This window comes from Strix uralensis, chromosome 5, assembly GCF_047716275.1.
Source record: "Strix uralensis isolate ZFMK-TIS-50842 chromosome 5, bStrUra1, whole genome shotgun sequence".
NCBI classification, from domain to species: domain Eukaryota; kingdom Metazoa; phylum Chordata; class Aves; order Strigiformes; family Strigidae; genus Strix; species Strix uralensis.
Genome location: NC_133976.1, coordinates 61,070,078 through 61,088,247, shown reverse-complemented (window position 1 = coordinate 61,088,247; position 18,170 = coordinate 61,070,078). Strand labels below are relative to the sequence as shown.

At 41.6% G+C, this 18,170-nt stretch overlaps 2 protein-coding genes across 6 annotated transcripts in view; one reads left to right on the top strand and one right to left on the bottom strand.

Annotated features, from left to right (window-relative positions):
• Positions 1 to 9,151, top strand: part of TIMP3 (TIMP metallopeptidase inhibitor 3) — a 39,933-nt gene extending 30,782 nt beyond the window's left edge. The window contains exons 3-5 of the mRNA XM_074871321.1: positions 3,075 to 3,186; positions 3,838 to 3,959; positions 4,597 to 9,151. Coding sequence (XP_074727422.1) covers positions 3,075 to 3,186; positions 3,838 to 3,959; positions 4,597 to 4,794 — 432 coding nt within the window. The 3' untranslated portion in view covers positions 4,795 to 9,151. The remainder of the gene's footprint in view (positions 1 to 3,074; positions 3,187 to 3,837; positions 3,960 to 4,596) is intronic.
• The window catches only part of SYN3 (synapsin III), a 251,896-nt gene that overhangs the window by 136,094 nt on the left and 97,632 nt on the right, over positions 1 to 18,170 (bottom strand). For all 5 annotated transcript variants that reach the window (XM_074871316.1, XM_074871315.1, XM_074871314.1 and 2 more), the window contains one exon: positions 12,129 to 12,218. In XM_074871316.1, coding sequence (XP_074727417.1) covers positions 12,129 to 12,218 — 90 coding nt within the window. The remainder of the gene's footprint in view (positions 1 to 12,128; positions 12,219 to 18,170) is intronic.

Here is an 18,170-nt window from a genome sequence, read left to right as displayed (position 1 = left end):
CTTGGTGTTTGACTAGACAGGATGCCTAATTCATATGAAGCACCTAAACTTTAGGTGGCTGAAGGTTAGGCAAGATGACTCCAAACCTTGGTATCTAGTGTCACCTCACATGGGAGGGATAGAAGGAGGGACATCGTATCACAAGGTGAAGTTAATCATGCAGCAGAAATCACCACAGAATTTGCATGTGCATTTCTGAGGCAGTATGGGAGCTGCTAAGGGGAATGCTGACACAGCTGGAAATAGAGCAGCACGAGCAGACATCAGCATGTGACACTTGCTAATACCTTGTTCACTGTCATTATGCTTCTGAAAATACACATTTGTGGCAACAGGAGGACTCTAAGGGTAGCAGTTAGGACAAAGGCTAGCTTTTCTTCTGACTGGCCTAATAGCACTTCCAGGATATCTTGTGTATCCAAAAATAATGCCTAAGGTATTGTTTTATTTATTTTGAAAGAGGGCATCTGTAGAAGATTCCCCCTTGCCAAGTTTTCTTTTTCCTCCCCTGAGAACCAAGGTCATGGTGAATTTTCCTTAGTCATCAGAAGATGAGGCAGGCCCTTTCTACCTCCAGCACTAGGTCTATTAGCGTGACAGTTGCTAGCACTGATGAAGGTCACTGAGAGGTGAGTTGAAGTGCTTTTTGAGAGGCTGAGTGTGCTTTCTTCAGCAACCCTGACAGTGGTGTCCCTGATGGTAATGTGAACAGGAAATTAGGTCCAGGAGTTGAAAACCAAACCCCAGTTCAGCATCACTAGTTACTTTATAGACAGTCACGTTGAGCTTGATGATGCAGAAGATGTGGAGTGACAACTGTAAGGGTCCTGTAGGAAGGGCCTGAGCAGCTTCTCAGAGGAGTGATTAGTCTAGCTTGTAGCCCTTTCTGCAAGGGGGAGAATGGGCTCAAAGCATGCCTGTGCACGTGTAGACTTTATAACAGATACCTAATTAGCCCAACACTACTTGGAGCTTACCACTCTGAGGGGCAGATCACTTGTACTGCACATGCACAGCATACAGCTCTCTGCAGTGTACATAATGCACTGCCTGGAGAGACTGGGCAGCCCCAGCTGTTACCTTAGCTAGTCTTATCTGCTTAGATACTGTTATCATAGCTTCTTGGTGTGACACCCACTGGAATGGGGTCTGAACACATGATCTTTATTCTATGTGCCTTTCCTCACAGTACCCTTGGGAAGCAAGGCAGAGCTGCTCTACCGATGAGGAACAAAAGTGTACTGAAGGCTAAATAACCCATCGAAGGACAGACAGGATGCTCATGCCAGAACCTAGATCTCCAGCTCTCTTGAGCCTATTTGGAAAATCTGAGTAGATCATCCCATACCAGGAAAATAGCAGGGATAGAGTAGAGATTAGGCAAGGGTCAGTTCTTCCATATCCATTGAAAGACTTTGCTCACTTATGGACACAATGGTGTATTCCAAACATAATCTGTGAGCTTTTGTTGATACAGTATGATTAATTTTAAAAAAATGCCTTCTTTGCATATTTGCTGGGTGTAGAAGGAAGGCTGGAAAATGCAAACTCTTTAGTATGTCTTTTACTGTACACAATAGTGCTATTACTGAGTTGTCGTACTATTATAAGATTATGCTGACTGGGGTAATATAACTAAGGGGGAAAAAAAACCTGGAAGACATTCCATGGATGCCCAGAAGATAGTTCGACCTCTCAGCATACAGAATTAGTAGTAGTTTTTTGCATTTTTATATGCAGTACCTGAGCCTAGCATAAAATCTGTTAAATCAACAGACATTCTTTCAGAAAGAAAAAGGTTTGTTGATTTTAAAGGAGGTGGGGGAATAGTGAAATACCCTGGGATAATAGGGGACTTCAAGAAATAGAATACAGCCTGGAAGAGAATACCACAGTTTAGGTGACACAGCAGCAAGGATCTGTAGCTCTGAGTTTGGGATTTTTTGTCCTCTTTTGCCTCACTTTAATATTTACAGTTAAACTGAACATGAATGTGCTCTCTATCAATAAGGCTGACAGAGAAAAGGATAGGCTGGAAAATGCTATGAAACTGTGATTCTGACTTACTGTTTTCCTTTAGCTTTTAAATATTGGCCATTCATACAGTTAGTGGGGAAAAAAAGAGACTGAATGCTTTGAAAAGATAACCAAATTTATAAGATGAAATTTTCAGGAAAATCATCCTCAATGTTTTAAAAATAGGATATGTATTATTGGGTCCAATGTACACAGGCAGTGGTTGTTTCATTGCTATGCACAGACTTCATTATGCTACTAACAGGTGGGCATGAGTTTTCCTAAATGGCAGCGGTAAGGTCAGGTCAGATCGGGACACGTGCTAATTTCTGATAGAATTCAACTGCCAGTATATTTCATTTAAACTGATCTGTAAGAAAGATTATGAAAAAGGAGAAGGAGTGTAGCGAAATTATGTATATATATTTTCTTTATGGTGCCCATCAGTACTGGGCTAATTTTAGGAGATGGGGTAGAATTCTATTGCTGCATTCATTTAGTTAGAGAAACATTAAATCCTTGCTGAGGTCAACAGGAGTTGTGTATGCTAGGCTTTTGAGAAGGAGGTGTCTGGCTGGATGACTTAAATCAAGTGCCAAAGGTTTGAAACTCTTACAGCAGCAACACTGGAAAATAGGGTCATTGTTTAAAAGAAAAATCCCTTGGTTTGGAAGAAATTGTCACATGAAGGAGAAAGATTTCAAACTTGAACTAATTTAATTTCTCTCTAATTATGAGCTATATAAGGGGAAAAATTGTTCAGGATGTTGGCAGAGTGTTGGTGCTTTGCTCACTCAGTGCCACTGGAACTAATGTGAGCGGGGAAAAGTGGTCCCTGTGCTGAATTGCAGTGTTTTGTTAGCAAGTGGGTATTCAGCTTTTCCAGCAGATCTGGTGGGGAGACTTCCATCAGAGTCCAGCTAGTACCATTAGTCCTTCACCCTTGTAAACACTAAAAGTTCATTGCTTGCCACCAGTCTAGAAATGTAGATTGTAAAGAATCTAAGTGAAAAGTTGTCATCTTAATATGACTTAAAGCATTTTTATTCTTTCTCTAGATGTACAGGGGCTTCCAGATAATGCCACATGTTCAGTACATCTACACAGAAGCCTCTGAGAGTCTTTGTGGAGTCAAGCTGGAGGTCAACAAGTACCAATACCTGATTACAGGTAAAGGACAGCATAGTTCATAATCAAAACCTCTTCTGTTCTATACATGTATCTACTAAGGACATGGGCAGCTGTGTAGACAGCTCTATACACAGCTTCTCAAGTGTTAAGATGGCCACCAGTATTTTGATGTTCAGTACTTTTTAATGCTGAGAGTCATTTTGCTCTCTAGATTTCCTTCTCCCCCTCCTAAAATATCTCTTACACCCAGTGATGTTGTGACAAACACACTCTATGACAGTCCACAGCTGTCAATTCATACCTGAGCTGGCATCTGTCACAGGGAACTGGTTGCAACTTGGCTGTGCTAGAAATGGAAGGTCCATTTTGGAATGAGCTTTAGAAATGCAGGTTGCTGAGATGAGGGGATGCACGGAGACAGAGATGTAGCAGTTGTCAAGTCTTTTTTCTAGTGAAGGTGTCAATTCACTTTGCTCTGGTTTTGAGAGGAGCTTGACAGCATTACTCACCTGAATGTTGTTGCTGGTGCTTACAGCTGGCACAACACTTCTAACTTAGAGCAGTGCTGTAATCTTGCTGGCCAGAGATTCCTGAACCAGTTAATACAAAGAAAGCAGCATTAGCAATCTCCGGAAACGAGAAAAGTGCTTGAGCTAAGTGCTAACTTGTGATCGTGTCTCTGTTTTCAAGGCCGTGTGTATGAAGGGAAGGTTTACACTGGCCTGTGCAACTGGTATGAGAAATGGGACCGGCTGACTCTGTCCCAGCGTAAAGGACTGAATCATCGTTATCATCTGGGCTGTGGATGCAAGGTACGTGCATCTCTAATTAGGTGGCATAAGACATTCAAACCCTAGAATGCGTTTTTCCCTGGCTGGTAATACCAATGATGCTGGTGAACAGCCAGGAAGAGAAAGGGAGGACAGCAATTTTTACAGGGGAAAATGTAAAGCTCAGCTTTAGTGTTGAGACCAGAGAAGAGTCAATCAAATAAAAATGCAGAGTCTATGCCTTTTTAATGCCTTGTTGGAGTTAATTGGGGTTGGGGAAGGCTTTCAGAAGCCATACAGAATCATTTTCAGGTGAATGTAATGAGGTACCAAAGGCTTGGCAAGATATGTCCAACTTCTTTCCTGTGTAAACATTTTGAGGGCTTAAAACCTCACAGCCTGGAACTGGCACTAAGATTTTTGCTTGTGGCCCCAGGCCTGCAAAAACATAGACACAAGTTCAACTTTTCTGCACCTGAAAAGCCCTTTCGACTCTGGAAGTACCTGTGTATGTGAAGGTAAGCACATGCTTATGTGCTTACTGAACTGAGGCTGAATTTTGGGATAGTAAGCAAGATTTGAGGGAGTTGAATTTTGAATCCCTTGTCTCTGGTAAAAAGACATTTTCTATAATGTTGTTTTTTATGTAGCCTTACCTGATTGCTCTTTACAATTGCAGATTAGGCCCTGCTACTATTTGCCCTGCTTTGCCACCTCCAAGAATGAATGTATTTGGACAGACATGCTCTCCAACTTTGGCCACTCAGGATACCAAGCGAAGCACTATGCCTGCATTCAGAGGGCAGAAGGTTACTGCAGCTGGTATAGAGGATGGGCGCCTCCAGATAAAATGATAATCAATGCCACAGACCCCTGAGCATGCTTATGCCTTCATTATCTCCCTTCTTCCTTACTTGTGGCTGATCTTCCTTTGGACACTAACTCTTACCAGATCATGATGATGACAATGAAATTAGTGCCTGTTTTCATGCAAATTTTAGCACTTCGAACACTTAAAAAAGAAAAGGAAAAAAAAAAAAGGAAAGAAAAGAAATCTGTGCTACCTTACTGAATTTGTAATCACCTTTTCCATTTTTTGATACCACTCATTTTGATCAGACGACATTTGGGAGCTTACTTTTGCACACCAGAGGGAAAAATGGGAGTTAAAAAAAAAAAAAGAAAAAAAGAAAAAAAGTGGAGCTCTTGCTCTCTTACATGTATCATTAGCTGTAGCAATATAATCTCTATTTTTTTAGGAAAACAAAAATCTAAAAACTATGCCGATTAGGCACTGTATTCTTCTATGCTCTGTCTTCCCATCACACCTCCTCATGCACTAAGTGCTGAAAATATGTAGACAATTCTATTCAAAGGAAAACAGGTTTCATTAATCGATTGGCAGATGAAACAAACTGAAAAGAAACCCAGCCTAAACTCTGGAGAAAAAATGACGTCCAGAAGAAATCCTCCTCTATGGGAGAGATTGACAATGTGATTGACTCCAGCAGTGGGAGAATTCACCTGGTGTGTTTGACTGCATCATCTGGTGAAAGTATTGTTGACTGATTGTCCTAGCTAATTTAGTCACAGTGTGAATGCAGCAGCACATTTGAAGTTCTGGCTTTCCCCAGAACAAAAGAGAGAGTATTTTGTATTTTTGTTGTTGTTTAAAAAACAAAAACCCCATTCCCTATGTTCAGGGAGGTAAATCCACCTACAGCAGAGCAGATGAAGTGCTGTGCCATGCTGTTTTGAGCAGCATTGGCCCCTAAAATTTTTGCAGCTTAGCTTCAACAGCAAAACCAGCTTGTGAACACCTTAAACCAAACAGATGCAAAAATGCCAACTGTAAATCAATCACATGGAAGAGGGAAAGGGGAGACTTGCTAGAGCTCTTACTATAAAAGTAATCTATTGCCAAAATAGTGTTTTGCTGAGCTAAGATGTATATACATATAATGACATAAGCTATTTTTGACAGGACATGGATTTTTTTTTTTGGTGTTATAAACAAAAGAATGATTTGATTGTGTTTTAAAGACAGAAATATTGACATTCCAAGTCAGTGAGTTGTTTTTAAGATATTGAAGCTCCAGCATATCTGCAGTAGTGGCAACAGTCATTGTTTCCTCTGTACCTTCTTGCACCACTGTTCCTCCCCTGCAGCTACACTAGCTGCATTTGTTTATATAGTGAAAGGAAGTGTGTGTGGGGGCTAGGCAAGGACAAGGGGTTTCCTAATAAGTGCTGGCTGGGATCATAAACTTTCAGCTGCCCAGAGGATTCCTTCTGTGTCAAGTGCTGTGTTTCCCTCTAGGCACTGTTCAGCACAGCCCTGTACATGTGCTCATACTATGTCCTGCAGTGATGTGGGAGGAGGAGCTTTACTGTCTTGTGCTTTGCTGTTGACTGGAGAAGTTTTTTTGTTCTATTTTGTTTTTTATTAAGAAAACTATAATATAATTTTTCTTATAAAATAAAAGTATTTTAAGTTTTAATGATGGTGAAGAAGGGGTGCTGACAAAATGGGTGACTGAGTTTTGGATGGGGAGGGCTTGGGCAGGCAGAAGATGATGCTTAACTTCGTTTTTGTATTATTATGATTATTTATCTTAAATTTCCATATGTCTTCAGTTCATTCCACTTAGAAAGCAGAGCTGCCACCAGCAGGAAAAAGTGTTGGAGTGATTCCAGCTCGGGGCAATACAGCATTTTACAGTCAGTGACCTCGATTACTGGAGAGTTGTTTGGGACCTCTTTGCCAAATGGAAACAAAAGGGTGTCTGAGATGGGCCCCGATGAATTTTTAGGTTCCTTGCATGCTACCAGAGCTCTGCCAGACATACATTCCCTGAAATGCCCCATTTATTAGATGACTTGTTGCAGTAAAAATCACGTAGCTTCATTTTTAATGTGAACTTTAAAGGGCATTTTCAAAGAGTTGATGTAAGGGGTGCCTAGGTCTGCTGTGTATTTTTTTTTCAGCTGCTCTGAGTGGCAATGCAGCACAAAAGACATTGAAAGTCTGTTGGATTTTCCAATGATTCAAGCTTGGAACACTTTTCAGAAGTCCCCTTCCCTGTGACTACTCCTAAATTATGGGTTGGAGATGAGAGGGAGAGTAGGTGCTTCACAGCATGCATTATAGGATCAGGTGGTGGGTCAGAATGTTGCTGCTTTTGGCAGAGCACAGGGTTGGGCTTTAGGTACAGTGGAGCAATCTCTGTTCAAGCTGTGCACAGCTGACAATCTCTGAGGGTCACTGAGGGCAGAGTGGAGCCGGCCTCGCCACCCTCACTGTTTGCATCGCGTGGAGTCAGCATCACTGGAGATGGCCCTCCTCAAGCTCAAGGCGACTTTGCAAAGCTGATGTCTCTTTGAGCTGCAGCCACTTTTCATGGCTTTGGAAGGCTAAATGACAATGCCCCTTGATACAGTAAAGTGTTGATCTGAATTTTCATTGAACTGCAGCTCTGCGTATTTTACCTGTCACTGATTCATTTAGCTAGCTGAGACATCACAGTATTGCACTCAAATTATTGTGAAAATACTTGCATTCTAATACTATGAGGACTTGTGTCCCTAAGTAGGATATAATGTAGCTATGTGCTTTGTAAACAACAAAACAGAAGATGCATTACCAGAAAATGAAGCGTATTCACATTATGTATTGCAGATGGTAAAATATTTCTGAGATGCAAACAGCTAGATCAGCAGGGGTTGGGGTTTGGTACCAAATCTTTCCCCTTCCTGTGTAAAGAAACAGTTGTTAAGGCTTTTAAAATGTGGAGCCAAAAGGAGGGGGAAGAATCCAGTAAAAATACATTTCTTTTGGGAGGCTTCTTAATTTTGTTTCTGTGCATGCTGTCAGGGACATGTATTTCTTGGGCTAAGCTTGTGCTTGCATTAAAGAACCTGAGTGAAGGCTCCCTTGCAGTGGGAGGGAAACATTAAATGGATTGAACAGGCTCCAAATCAGACTTAAAGACTTCTTCCTTTCTACCTGCTCTCCTTTCTTCTGTCTTGCTAAGAAGTCACTTCTGCCTGCCAGTGGAGAAAACTCTCCCTCATTACAGCAGGCCATGCAATATGTAGGAACACTTGGGCATGGAGATGTGAGGAGGCAGGTGTGAAGTTCTCCCTAAAATGTTAGGCTGTGGAACCTACAATGGCTTGCAGCAGCATAGATATCTTCCTGTCACCTCTGACATGCTCCTCACTTCACCCCATAACAGTTAGACATGACTCATGCGAGCATGACCTTTGGACAGGATGAGGGCTCCCCCTCCCACACCCCCCCATGCTTTAGATGCACCAACATTATTAAAAGTACTTTTTAAAATACATAGTTCATTTTTAGACTGTTACTGTTCACTTTTGTATTTACAGATATTTTCCTTATTTGCTTGAGAGTGTTTTCCCCTTTAGAAGTACAAAAAATACGAAGAATATATTGAAAGTTTGGGGAAGATTGGATTTGATTTTCCAAAATAGAGGGGGTAGAGAGCAGGAGATCTGTGCATGGAGTACCTTGAATACAGTCTTCCCCCTACCCTGTATGGGACAAAACTACCATTTTAGGTCTAAATTCCCCATGTTTTGAAAAGTTATATGGCCCTTTAGGTAGGACTGTTCTAAAACCTAAATATATCACGGTATCCCATTCATACTTGGCCAGAGTGAAATGCTACCTCGTGGTGATGGGAAACATGCTGTTGCGTTTTTTAAAGTGTTTGAAGTAAAGGCCTCCATGGGAACAAGATTCCATTCTTTCAGATGCCTCTGAAAGTGTATCTCACTTACGATATATTTTATACCTTAGAAGAGCAGAACAAAATTCAAGGAACTGCAAACATTTTTGTCTTTTTTCAGAATAGTGGTTTTTGAAGCTACTAGTCTTGAGAAAAATCTTAAAAATCCACTAAACATTTGCTGCTGCTTTGCCTCTACTGTCCTTCTCTCTGACACTGTCCTTCCTTCATAGAGCCACTGTACTGTTCCTGATAGTCATGGAAACTTGGGGAACCAAACCCATGTGAAAAATCTTGTCCAGAAGGAATGTATTTGTTGCTAAATTTTCTAGCACTGTTTACAGTTTTCCTCCATGTTATTTATAAATTTTATATTCAGTGAATGTATATTGTCTCTTAAGGTAATGTTGCATAATGTTCACTTTTTTATAGTGTCCTTTTATTCTAAACAATAAAGTGGTTTTATTTCTATCACAGACATTCTGTCTCTGCTTCACTTATATTAGTTTCTGTCCACTTCAAATGTACACAAATGAATTTGCAAGTGGATTTATTAATTTCCTATACTTTCTTGATACCATTTTATTGGGCCCAAAGCAGATATTCTACCTCTGGTAATTCTTGTGCTTTGGCAAAGATCCCTCCAGCAGTCCTTCCCTCTTTTTAAGAGGTTGATCTCTCTAAGAATTGTTATTGGGGTCATAAGCCCAGGAGAGGCAAAAAATCCCTTTTGAAGTTAATGTATCCCACTTGTTAACTGGCCATAGGGGGTCACTACAGAGCAAGGCAGTCATGGCTGTCATGCAGCACCAGCAGGGCCTTAAAAGAACAGTTGCCAGATTGCTCTTACTTCCAGGGAACTGATTGCGGGGGGGGGGAGGGTTGAAAGGTACATGCCCGTGGCAAAGGGAAAGGAGATTAATCTTTTGGACCTTTTCTGCTGTCAAATGTCAGAGCCTTGTGTCCTGTCTTTAGGCTTACTGTTTAAGGCTGGTTAAATATGCCCTGTTGTCATGAGAAAGAAGCTTCAGGAAAAGCATTTTCAACTAAATGACAATGCTCACAAAATGGGCCTACAGTTAGAAATTTCCTTTATCTCACTTTTACTTTAGGAAAATCTATATTCTTTCCACGGATGAAAGAATGAAACAGATTTTAAAATCTGTTCTATGTTTAATCCAAAGGTTTAGAAAGTAAGATTTGTAAAGTTTTGGACATAGAAGGATGAGGATTTCTTATGCGAGAACTTCATTCCTTAAAGTATATTGCATTGCAAAGAGGTAAAAAGGTAAAACCATAACACTAGTTATAAACACTGCCGGGGTCAGCCATCAAAGGACCACAGCATATTTTACAAGTGCTAGCTGGTATAGCTTGAAAATGTCTCCAGGAAAGGGAAGAAAAAGAGTGAGAACGGGGGATCATTATATGCCTTTCTGACACATGGAGAGGCTGATGCACAGTGGGCGAGAAACTTTCACAGGTACTTGGTGGAGTGTTGACTGCAAAGGAGCTTGCTTGGTGTAAGCACTTGCCCTCTCAGCCTCTCACAGCCCAGGATACTGTGAAGATGCACCCAGAAAGGATCTTGAGAAGTTATGTAGATTCATTCCATGAGGCAGACCCCCCACCTGGAAAGGGCTGACCTGAATTTGCTCAAGTGGATTGTTGCTTGTGTAAATGTTTGGAAAGTGATTTAAACCAGATTACTCAAGCTTGCATATCAACAATAGTTTGTGTTCAGATGAGATCATCTACGGTTTAAAAAGGTTCCTGTATTCTTTTGGGAGTAAGCAATAGCATCTCCAAGTAGGTGAACAGTTATAAAGATGACAAGTATATGAACTTAAGATCAATGCTCTGCTGAACCAAACTACTATGCTGGTAACAAATGCATTTACATGCTAAGGAATCAAGAATCAGATTTCCAGACAACAAAATAGTGCTAAAAGTGCTAACTAACATATTTGCAATGAAAACCTTAATCAAGTCTTCCAAAAATACCATTCCTGAAGTGATGGTCAGTCAAAGTCACAACTGTCCTGAAGCATTACATATGTCACAAAACCCTCTTTATTAATCACCAGGAATTAAATGCAACAGGATTTATCAATTAATTTGTCTTAAAAGTCTGCAACAGTCACATAGTGTTTAGGGACCATCCATTTCTTCAGGTCTTAAATGATAATACAACTCTTAGCACTGCATTACCTGAGTGCTTCACAGCACTCATGACTTCACTTACCTTCATGACGTGCCTGTGAAGTATGGAAGTGCTGTTGTCCACACAGCACAGGTAGCGAACAGAGTATTGGAACAGAGAGATGAAGGACCAGCATTTCAAGGTATCCAGGTACCAAGCGAGTACCGGTGGGATTTTTCACAAGAATCTAAATAAGACTTCCTTTTGAATTTTGAAGCTCTCACTCAGTGCCTATATCCACCATCAGGTTCCTACACCCTATTATGCATTGTGGTTGGCCCACAGTGTTGCAACAAGTGTGTGAGAAGAGAAGGGTTTTAATGTTTTTGAGCCCTAGTTTGACATTTCAACAACCCTAATCTTAAGGCTGCCAATGCTGCTTGAGTTCACAATCAAGTGTGGGAAATAAAGCTCAGCCAGCCAGTGGCTCACACGGGGGGTCATGGTTCACACAGGGTCTCATCAAAGCCTCAGCCAGATAAGAAGAGCCACCAATTCATGGATGTAAGTTGGGAGCAAAAATTTATGAAGGACTAGTCATCCTTTTAACCCAGGGAAAACAAGAGACATGAACAGTTTCAAACAAAGCCACTTGCTTTGCTGTGTTCTCCAGGACTAAAGGCACCTATACAGATCTATTTGGAAGGCGCCCTAAGAGCAAACTCTTAGTGCCCAGTAGTCACACAAAGCACTGACTAAACACTCAGTTGTTGACAGGAAGACTAGACTCCCGAGCCACTGTGCAAAGGAAAAATTACAAGCTGAAGCAAACTCTTTTTCAAAAACTCCAATTTACTTTGAGTACCTAGTCAGGCTGATAAATGTTTCATGGATGGCACCCATGTGACAGACCAAGCAAACTGACATTGTGAAACAAACATCTCTTATGGCCCATGTCCCAAATCATCAATGTATTTTAAACAATTCCAGGAGGGGGAAAAAAATCCACTTTATCTGAATAAAGTGATTCCTTTAGGACGAGCTTTTGTTGACTAGATTTTACAATGGATTTCTGCTTTGGCTTGAGCCTGTTATCATTGTTTGCTTTTTTAGGGCCCATACATGACCTGGGGGAGTGCTGAGCAAGAAAGGAAAGAGGTTTTTGCATATTGCATATTGCTTTTTAGCTAGTAATTCTTTGTACGTGAAATAGAGACTCTTCCCAGCAGTTCCCCCATCATCTCTTGTGCTCAACTCACATTTTCTGCTTCCCCCCCATCCATGCTGGCATCAGATGAAAGCAAAGGTACTCACCATCTGCTTATGGCTTGGGAAGAATGTTTGCTCCACGAGGGGGAACTTCTCAGGACCCAGCAAGTTGAAGATTTTAATGAGCTGAGAGAACTTGGGGTGAGGGAGGGGGAACAAAAAACAGACGCAGTGGATTGTCAGTGACTTATTGTGTAACAGGGAAGTGCTTGCAAAATGTTCTGATACTGGTAAAGGAGGTGAGAGAAACATGTTATTATGCCTTTCCCACCTTGCTTTCTTGACCTGAGAGCAGCAAGAAAATACTCAGGGCCAAGTCAGCCTGTGTACACAAACCTTGGACTAAGAGAGCGGAGAAAGGGTTCAAGAGCCAGAAGGGGATCAGTTTGGGTTTAGTTACAGATCTGCTATGAACAAGTTTTGCGTTCCAAATGTGCCCCGGGGGGGGGGGGGGGGGGGGAGCTCCTTGGTAGAGGAAAGGGCTCAGGGGAGTGACCAGGCAGGAAATCAGTGCCGACACTCCTGAGCAGAGACAAAATAAATCAAAGCTCTCCCTTGGATCTCTGCCCTGCAGCCAAATCAAAGCAAAGCACGTTTACCCATTGTGCTAAAGGGAAGGAGAATTGCTAAGGGACAGAGATGACTGGAGGGAATTGCCAGTGCTACCTGGTTTGAGTGTTAGCATGAAGCCACTGTCAATAATAACTGACATTTATTATGAACCAAGGGTCTCCCAACAGCCCCCCATGCATGGCAGGAGAAAGGGGAGATCATGTACTACCCCGTCCCATCTACCAGTGAGGTCTGAGGGAGGCACCAGTCTGTGAGGATGGTATCTAGAGAAATCAGTATGTAACATCAATGGAGAAAGCAACAGTGCTCATATTTCATGTATAAGGGCAAACATTTGCCATTGTCCCCACCTGTCAGCATGAACTTCACCATTATCACCACTATCATCACTGTCATAAACTGTTCATCATTCAGGGTTGTGCCCAGCCAGACACAAAGCTCCCCATGGTAGGACTGAGTTTTGATTTCAGTCCAGGCTCCAAAACCCCAACAGAAGTGTATCACAGCAAATTCCTGCTCTGCTTCGGCCATCTGTGAAGTGAACAGACTATTCTGTATGCTGTCTGCAGCCTCCCTGTTCAGTCTATCATTGATCAGCTGGAGAAAAACCCAAAACTATAAGAGAGAAACTTAATAACCATGACAGAAAATGTTGCTGAAGCAGGGTTGATATACCAAAGAGAGTAAGAGGTGATATATATCCCAGAAACCTTCCAGATCTCAGGAGCAGCTTTTAGATTCTTTACAATCACACATCTAGACATCCTGCTTTATCTCTGAAGACGTACAGCCCCATTACCATGGACAACCTGAACTGTCAGTGTTGGTGGTGGTTAGACTAGCAGTCTTTCAAAAGGGGGAGTAAAGCTGAGTTAGGTAGTTTGGTTATTTCCATGGATGTTAAGAGAAATGAAATGATTGGGGATTGCTCCACAGGTAAGAATTTTGGTTCCTGCTGAGCTGGTAGATGTGACTGAATTTCCCATTGATGTCCTATTTACAAAGTATTTTAGAAATTGAATTTAGTTTCCAAGACCCCTAGAATTTGGAAAATCAAGTTAATTAATAAAAGTCTCCAGTCTGGGCTAAGTGTCACTAAGTCCTCTACATAAGTTCCTTCAAGTTCCCCATCAAAACTAGGGATGCATTCATCTTGAAGGAGATCTTTGTGTCACCTGAGGGAGGTAACACACAGATTAAGGGAAGGAGTCAGACATCTAGGGAACAAAGGAAGGGAAAGAAAGCCCTCTTTCTTCCCAGTAGCATGAGCTGCCTAATCTTACATGTTCTGAGCACTTCTGAGCAATGGCTGAAGCCAGTAAATGTACCAAATTGCAACCCCAAGGTTACACTGCAGAAGAAGAGAGAGCTACTGAGAATGTTTTCTGCTGAGTAGCTACGTTAGGGCTCCTGTCCTGGCTACTGGAATAAGCAAAAAGGATTTCTGTATAAGAAGTTGAAACTTCACTTGGTGGTGGAGAAGAAATACCCCTTTGGGAGTTAAAGGCTGGTATGTGTGTAAAAAAATGTAACCAGTGTGCAAAAAAATTAGGCTGCAAGGTGTGTGCCAGGCCCAGGCCATGTGCTGAAGGGGCCGCTGCAAGAAGACAAATGCAAAGAATCCTTTTCCTAATCTTGTAGGTGAAAATGTGGCATTTAAGAAAACATGAAGAGGTGATCACTAACACCCCCACCCTCACATGCATCAGCAGGTAAGAGAAAAACTCCTTGTGTAGAATAATTATTTTTGGCAAGGAAGGTATTGCTTTTGGAAAAAAGGAGGACAGCTTCATTCTCTTAACTACTTACACTAGCCCTGCACATCCTAGAGAAGAAAAATAAAGCCCTGTTTTGACTAGCAAAATGAGCAAACAGGACTTAAACCTTAAACAGAATGAGACAGAGACGGGTAGAGGAGGCAAAACACCCTGGCTGAGAGCAGCACATGCCCCTCACTGCACATGCATGCAGCCCTGGCGAGCCATGGATGCCGTGATGTTGAGGTGACATACGTTCATCCTAGGCAAATAGCTCAAACAAAATAACTGGAACAACGATACAGCTGACAGACAGCATCCTGACTTGTTCCTTGGGCTTCCTTTTGAAGCATACAGCTCTTGGCTGTTGCTGAAATAACAAGTGTTTCAGATGGCCAGATGAGAGACTCAGCCATCTGGGAGCTTCTTCAATGGGCCAAGCCTGCAAAAGGGTCTGACTTTGGTATTGACTATCATGGGACAATTTCCTCCTTTTTTTTTTTTTTTTTCTGGCAAATTGTTAGGGACAGGATATTGGCAAAGAGACACCCATGTTACATGGTGTAGCAGCCTCCTCGATACCTGATAGCAGGGCTCAAGTAGCACCTCCCAGTGCACTTCAGGTGGATGGGAATGTTACTGTCACAGCTCAGCTAGATATAACTGCCCTTTCCACATTTTGGTATCAGTTCTTACTTCCTATGGTTCCACTGGTTTCAGTGAAATTGCACCCAGACTACAGAGTAAGACATGGGGCAAGGCAATGTGGCACAGCCTGGTTTTAAGTGCCTGGAACAAGTATGCAAGTGAAATGCCTTGCCTGCCTGGTTGGACAACAAAGTTACTTGCAGGGAGTCTTTACAGAGAAATAAAAAGATCCATTCAGAGGATCTCAAGGCCTTTTGCGTATTTTGAAAGTGCCTAGGCCATCAGGGATCCTATATCCCTTGACAGTCAATAACAGTTTGCCTGAGAGTCTCTTGGACTCTGTAGGTCACTGTCTTCAAGAGTTCATATTTCCTGCAGTCTACAGACATTACTGCATGTAATATGAGTGCTATTCTGAGCATTGTTCCCACTGTATTTTGTATTGCAAATTTTATAGCACAAAAATTATTATTAGTGGTTGAAGTATTGTGTTTAGAGTGCTTGTAGCATTATTTCTCAATAATTATGGGATCATCTTAAAACATAGGTTTCTTAGATGTTTCTCTGTGTGTGAGATCCCCCTGAATATGTCGGTTTCTCTTTCAGAAATGCCTATTTCAAACTATGCCTGTGTTTAATGCAAATTTTAACCTTTGAAGAAATTTTTGTATTACAGTACTGGAAATCTGGCAAATGTCATCAAAAAATGGGGCTGCATGTTTGAGTAAACTCAAGCCCAAACTCAGCTGATTGTAATTAGAGTTGTTGAGAAAAAACATTGTTGCAAATTGCCAAGGAAAAACAGTCTCACTTTCATCCCCCTCCACAAAATCATAAACATTTCTATGAAATGGAACCATTTTTGGAAAAAACAAAAAGGGAGAGTGAAAAGCACATTTCCCAGGAGTATTTACTTTCATTTCTTCATCTATCTCAACTGTTTTCTGGGTCCAAAATGTTTCCAGTAATCTTTGTTAGGCAGATCCCTGATTTCAAGATGCCTGTTTTGCAGAGTGGAACATGGACTGAAGTGGTCTGTCCCTCTCTCTCATTTCCTAGCTATCACAAAATCAGAATTTTCTGATTCTGCTGCCAGTAAAGCTTTCTGCCCTTAAATGCCTCAGTGCAATGTCTATCTGAGCTTCAACCTGATAAAATTTCAGTCGTGCCAATTACCAGCTCAGATCCCATCTGAGCTCTTAGATTACTTAACACATTGCAATCATTGGTTTGGGGGGTGATGTGTGTGCAGGGGCAGTAGGGAAAGAAGGCATTCTGCAAACCTGTTTTAAGTGTTTACAAGTGGTTTCCTTGACTACTCTGGGAAGGCTGTCTGAGCCAGCTGTATTCCCTGTGAGGAAAGCATGGCACAAGCAGACCCAGAATAGCTAGAGCTGAGTTACTGGCAGAGCCAATTTCTCCCACATTGCCTTGCCAGCCCTGCTTTCTTCTTTTTCTTTTTCTTTTTTTCTTTTTCTTTTTCTTTTTCTTTTTCTTTTTCTTTTTCTTTTTCTTTTTCTTTTTCTTTTTCTTTTTCTTTTTCTTTTTCTTTTTCGCTTGGTTTTTTTCTTTTATTTTAGATTCCTAAAAATAGGCCTGTCACATCTTGAGGCCCCTGCACACCATCAGAAACATAATTACAAGGCATGAATTGAAAAGTGTCAACTAAACCTTGACTGACTCAGCCCCAAAAATCAGATGGAATAGACCACATGACTGTCTTCCTCAGCAAAAGCCAGTGTAAATGCGGAGGCTTTTTGTATGGTCACCAGGGTCAACATGCTCATGTGTGTAGGACCAACTGTAGGAAACAATGCAAAGGTGTTGTACTAAGCCTGGTATTGATCCCTCTCTTCCATTTCCTCCCCTTTCCATTCCCAGCAACCCTTGTAATTCAAATGGGGACTGAGGCCACATGTGCATCATCCACCTATAGAGTGATGGAAAAGTGAGGTTTTTCCCACTACTATCATTACGGCACTGCAACATTTTTGGAAAAGGCAGGACCTTGGTTTTGGTCTCAACAAAACCTGCAAATGTCATAAAAGGGGTGAAAACTGAGAAGACTATGCCTCTTACACTGGTACCTTTTTGGTAAGAAATCCATTAAATCCAGCACTGCACAGTCATGGAAACAAAAGTCTGAGTCATTACAGACCTCATCTGGATTTGAACTACTGATCAACACACTATACACTAAAAGGATATTTATTCCAACTAAAAAAACAATAACAACAAAAAGACTTGATTAGGTAATGAGGAAGATATTTACCACTTGTTATAAACATTCCAATGCACCCCAAGCTACATTTGTGCAATGAGTAAGGGGAATTCCTAAAAACATATCTTAAAAGTTTTTCATGGGTGCATATTAGGAAGACCCACCTCCTTGTCCCATCCATATAGCTTGTAGTTCCCTGCTTTGGACCTAGAACAATGCAGGGAAACTTCCATTCTGAGAGCATCAGTGATCAGAGAGGGCACTTTGGGGTGAAACTGCTTGGAAGACCCAGATGTGGACCCCAAAATAGCATCAGCATCTGACTTCTTCCTGCAGGTGCTACTATGGTCAGCCTTGCTCCTGTGGCTCTCCTGCTCCTGCAGTTCCTGCTGACTTAGAGCCGGTCACAAAGTAGGTCTGTGGAATTATTACAAACTTTGATTTGTGGCTGAGACAAGGCAATGAAAATATTTTTTAGGGTTTTCTGAGATTTTTAGGTGAACTTGACAAAATGTAAAGAATGGGTGAAGGGGGGTCCCAGTGCAAAATATCAGAACACTGTCCTGTTCTCCCCAGGAGCTGACTCAGCCCAGGGTGTTTCTGAGGTGCAGTCTTTCAGGTTCAATGAACAAACACTTTATGATTATCTTGTATTTCCTTTTGAAACTGTTGAAAAACTCTACATGCTTTCCCCCTTCCTTCTGCCTCTTTCCCAGGTCTTTGTCATTCTATGTTCCCTTTTTTCCTAGACCTAGCTGATGAAGAAATCATCTCTCTACCTTTCTTGCCTTTCTTTTCAGCTAATTTCCTCACAACAAAGCACCACTCAGAAAAAGTAGGAAGATAAGACAAGAGAAGACAAGTGCAGGTTGCACTTCTGCAAGGAAT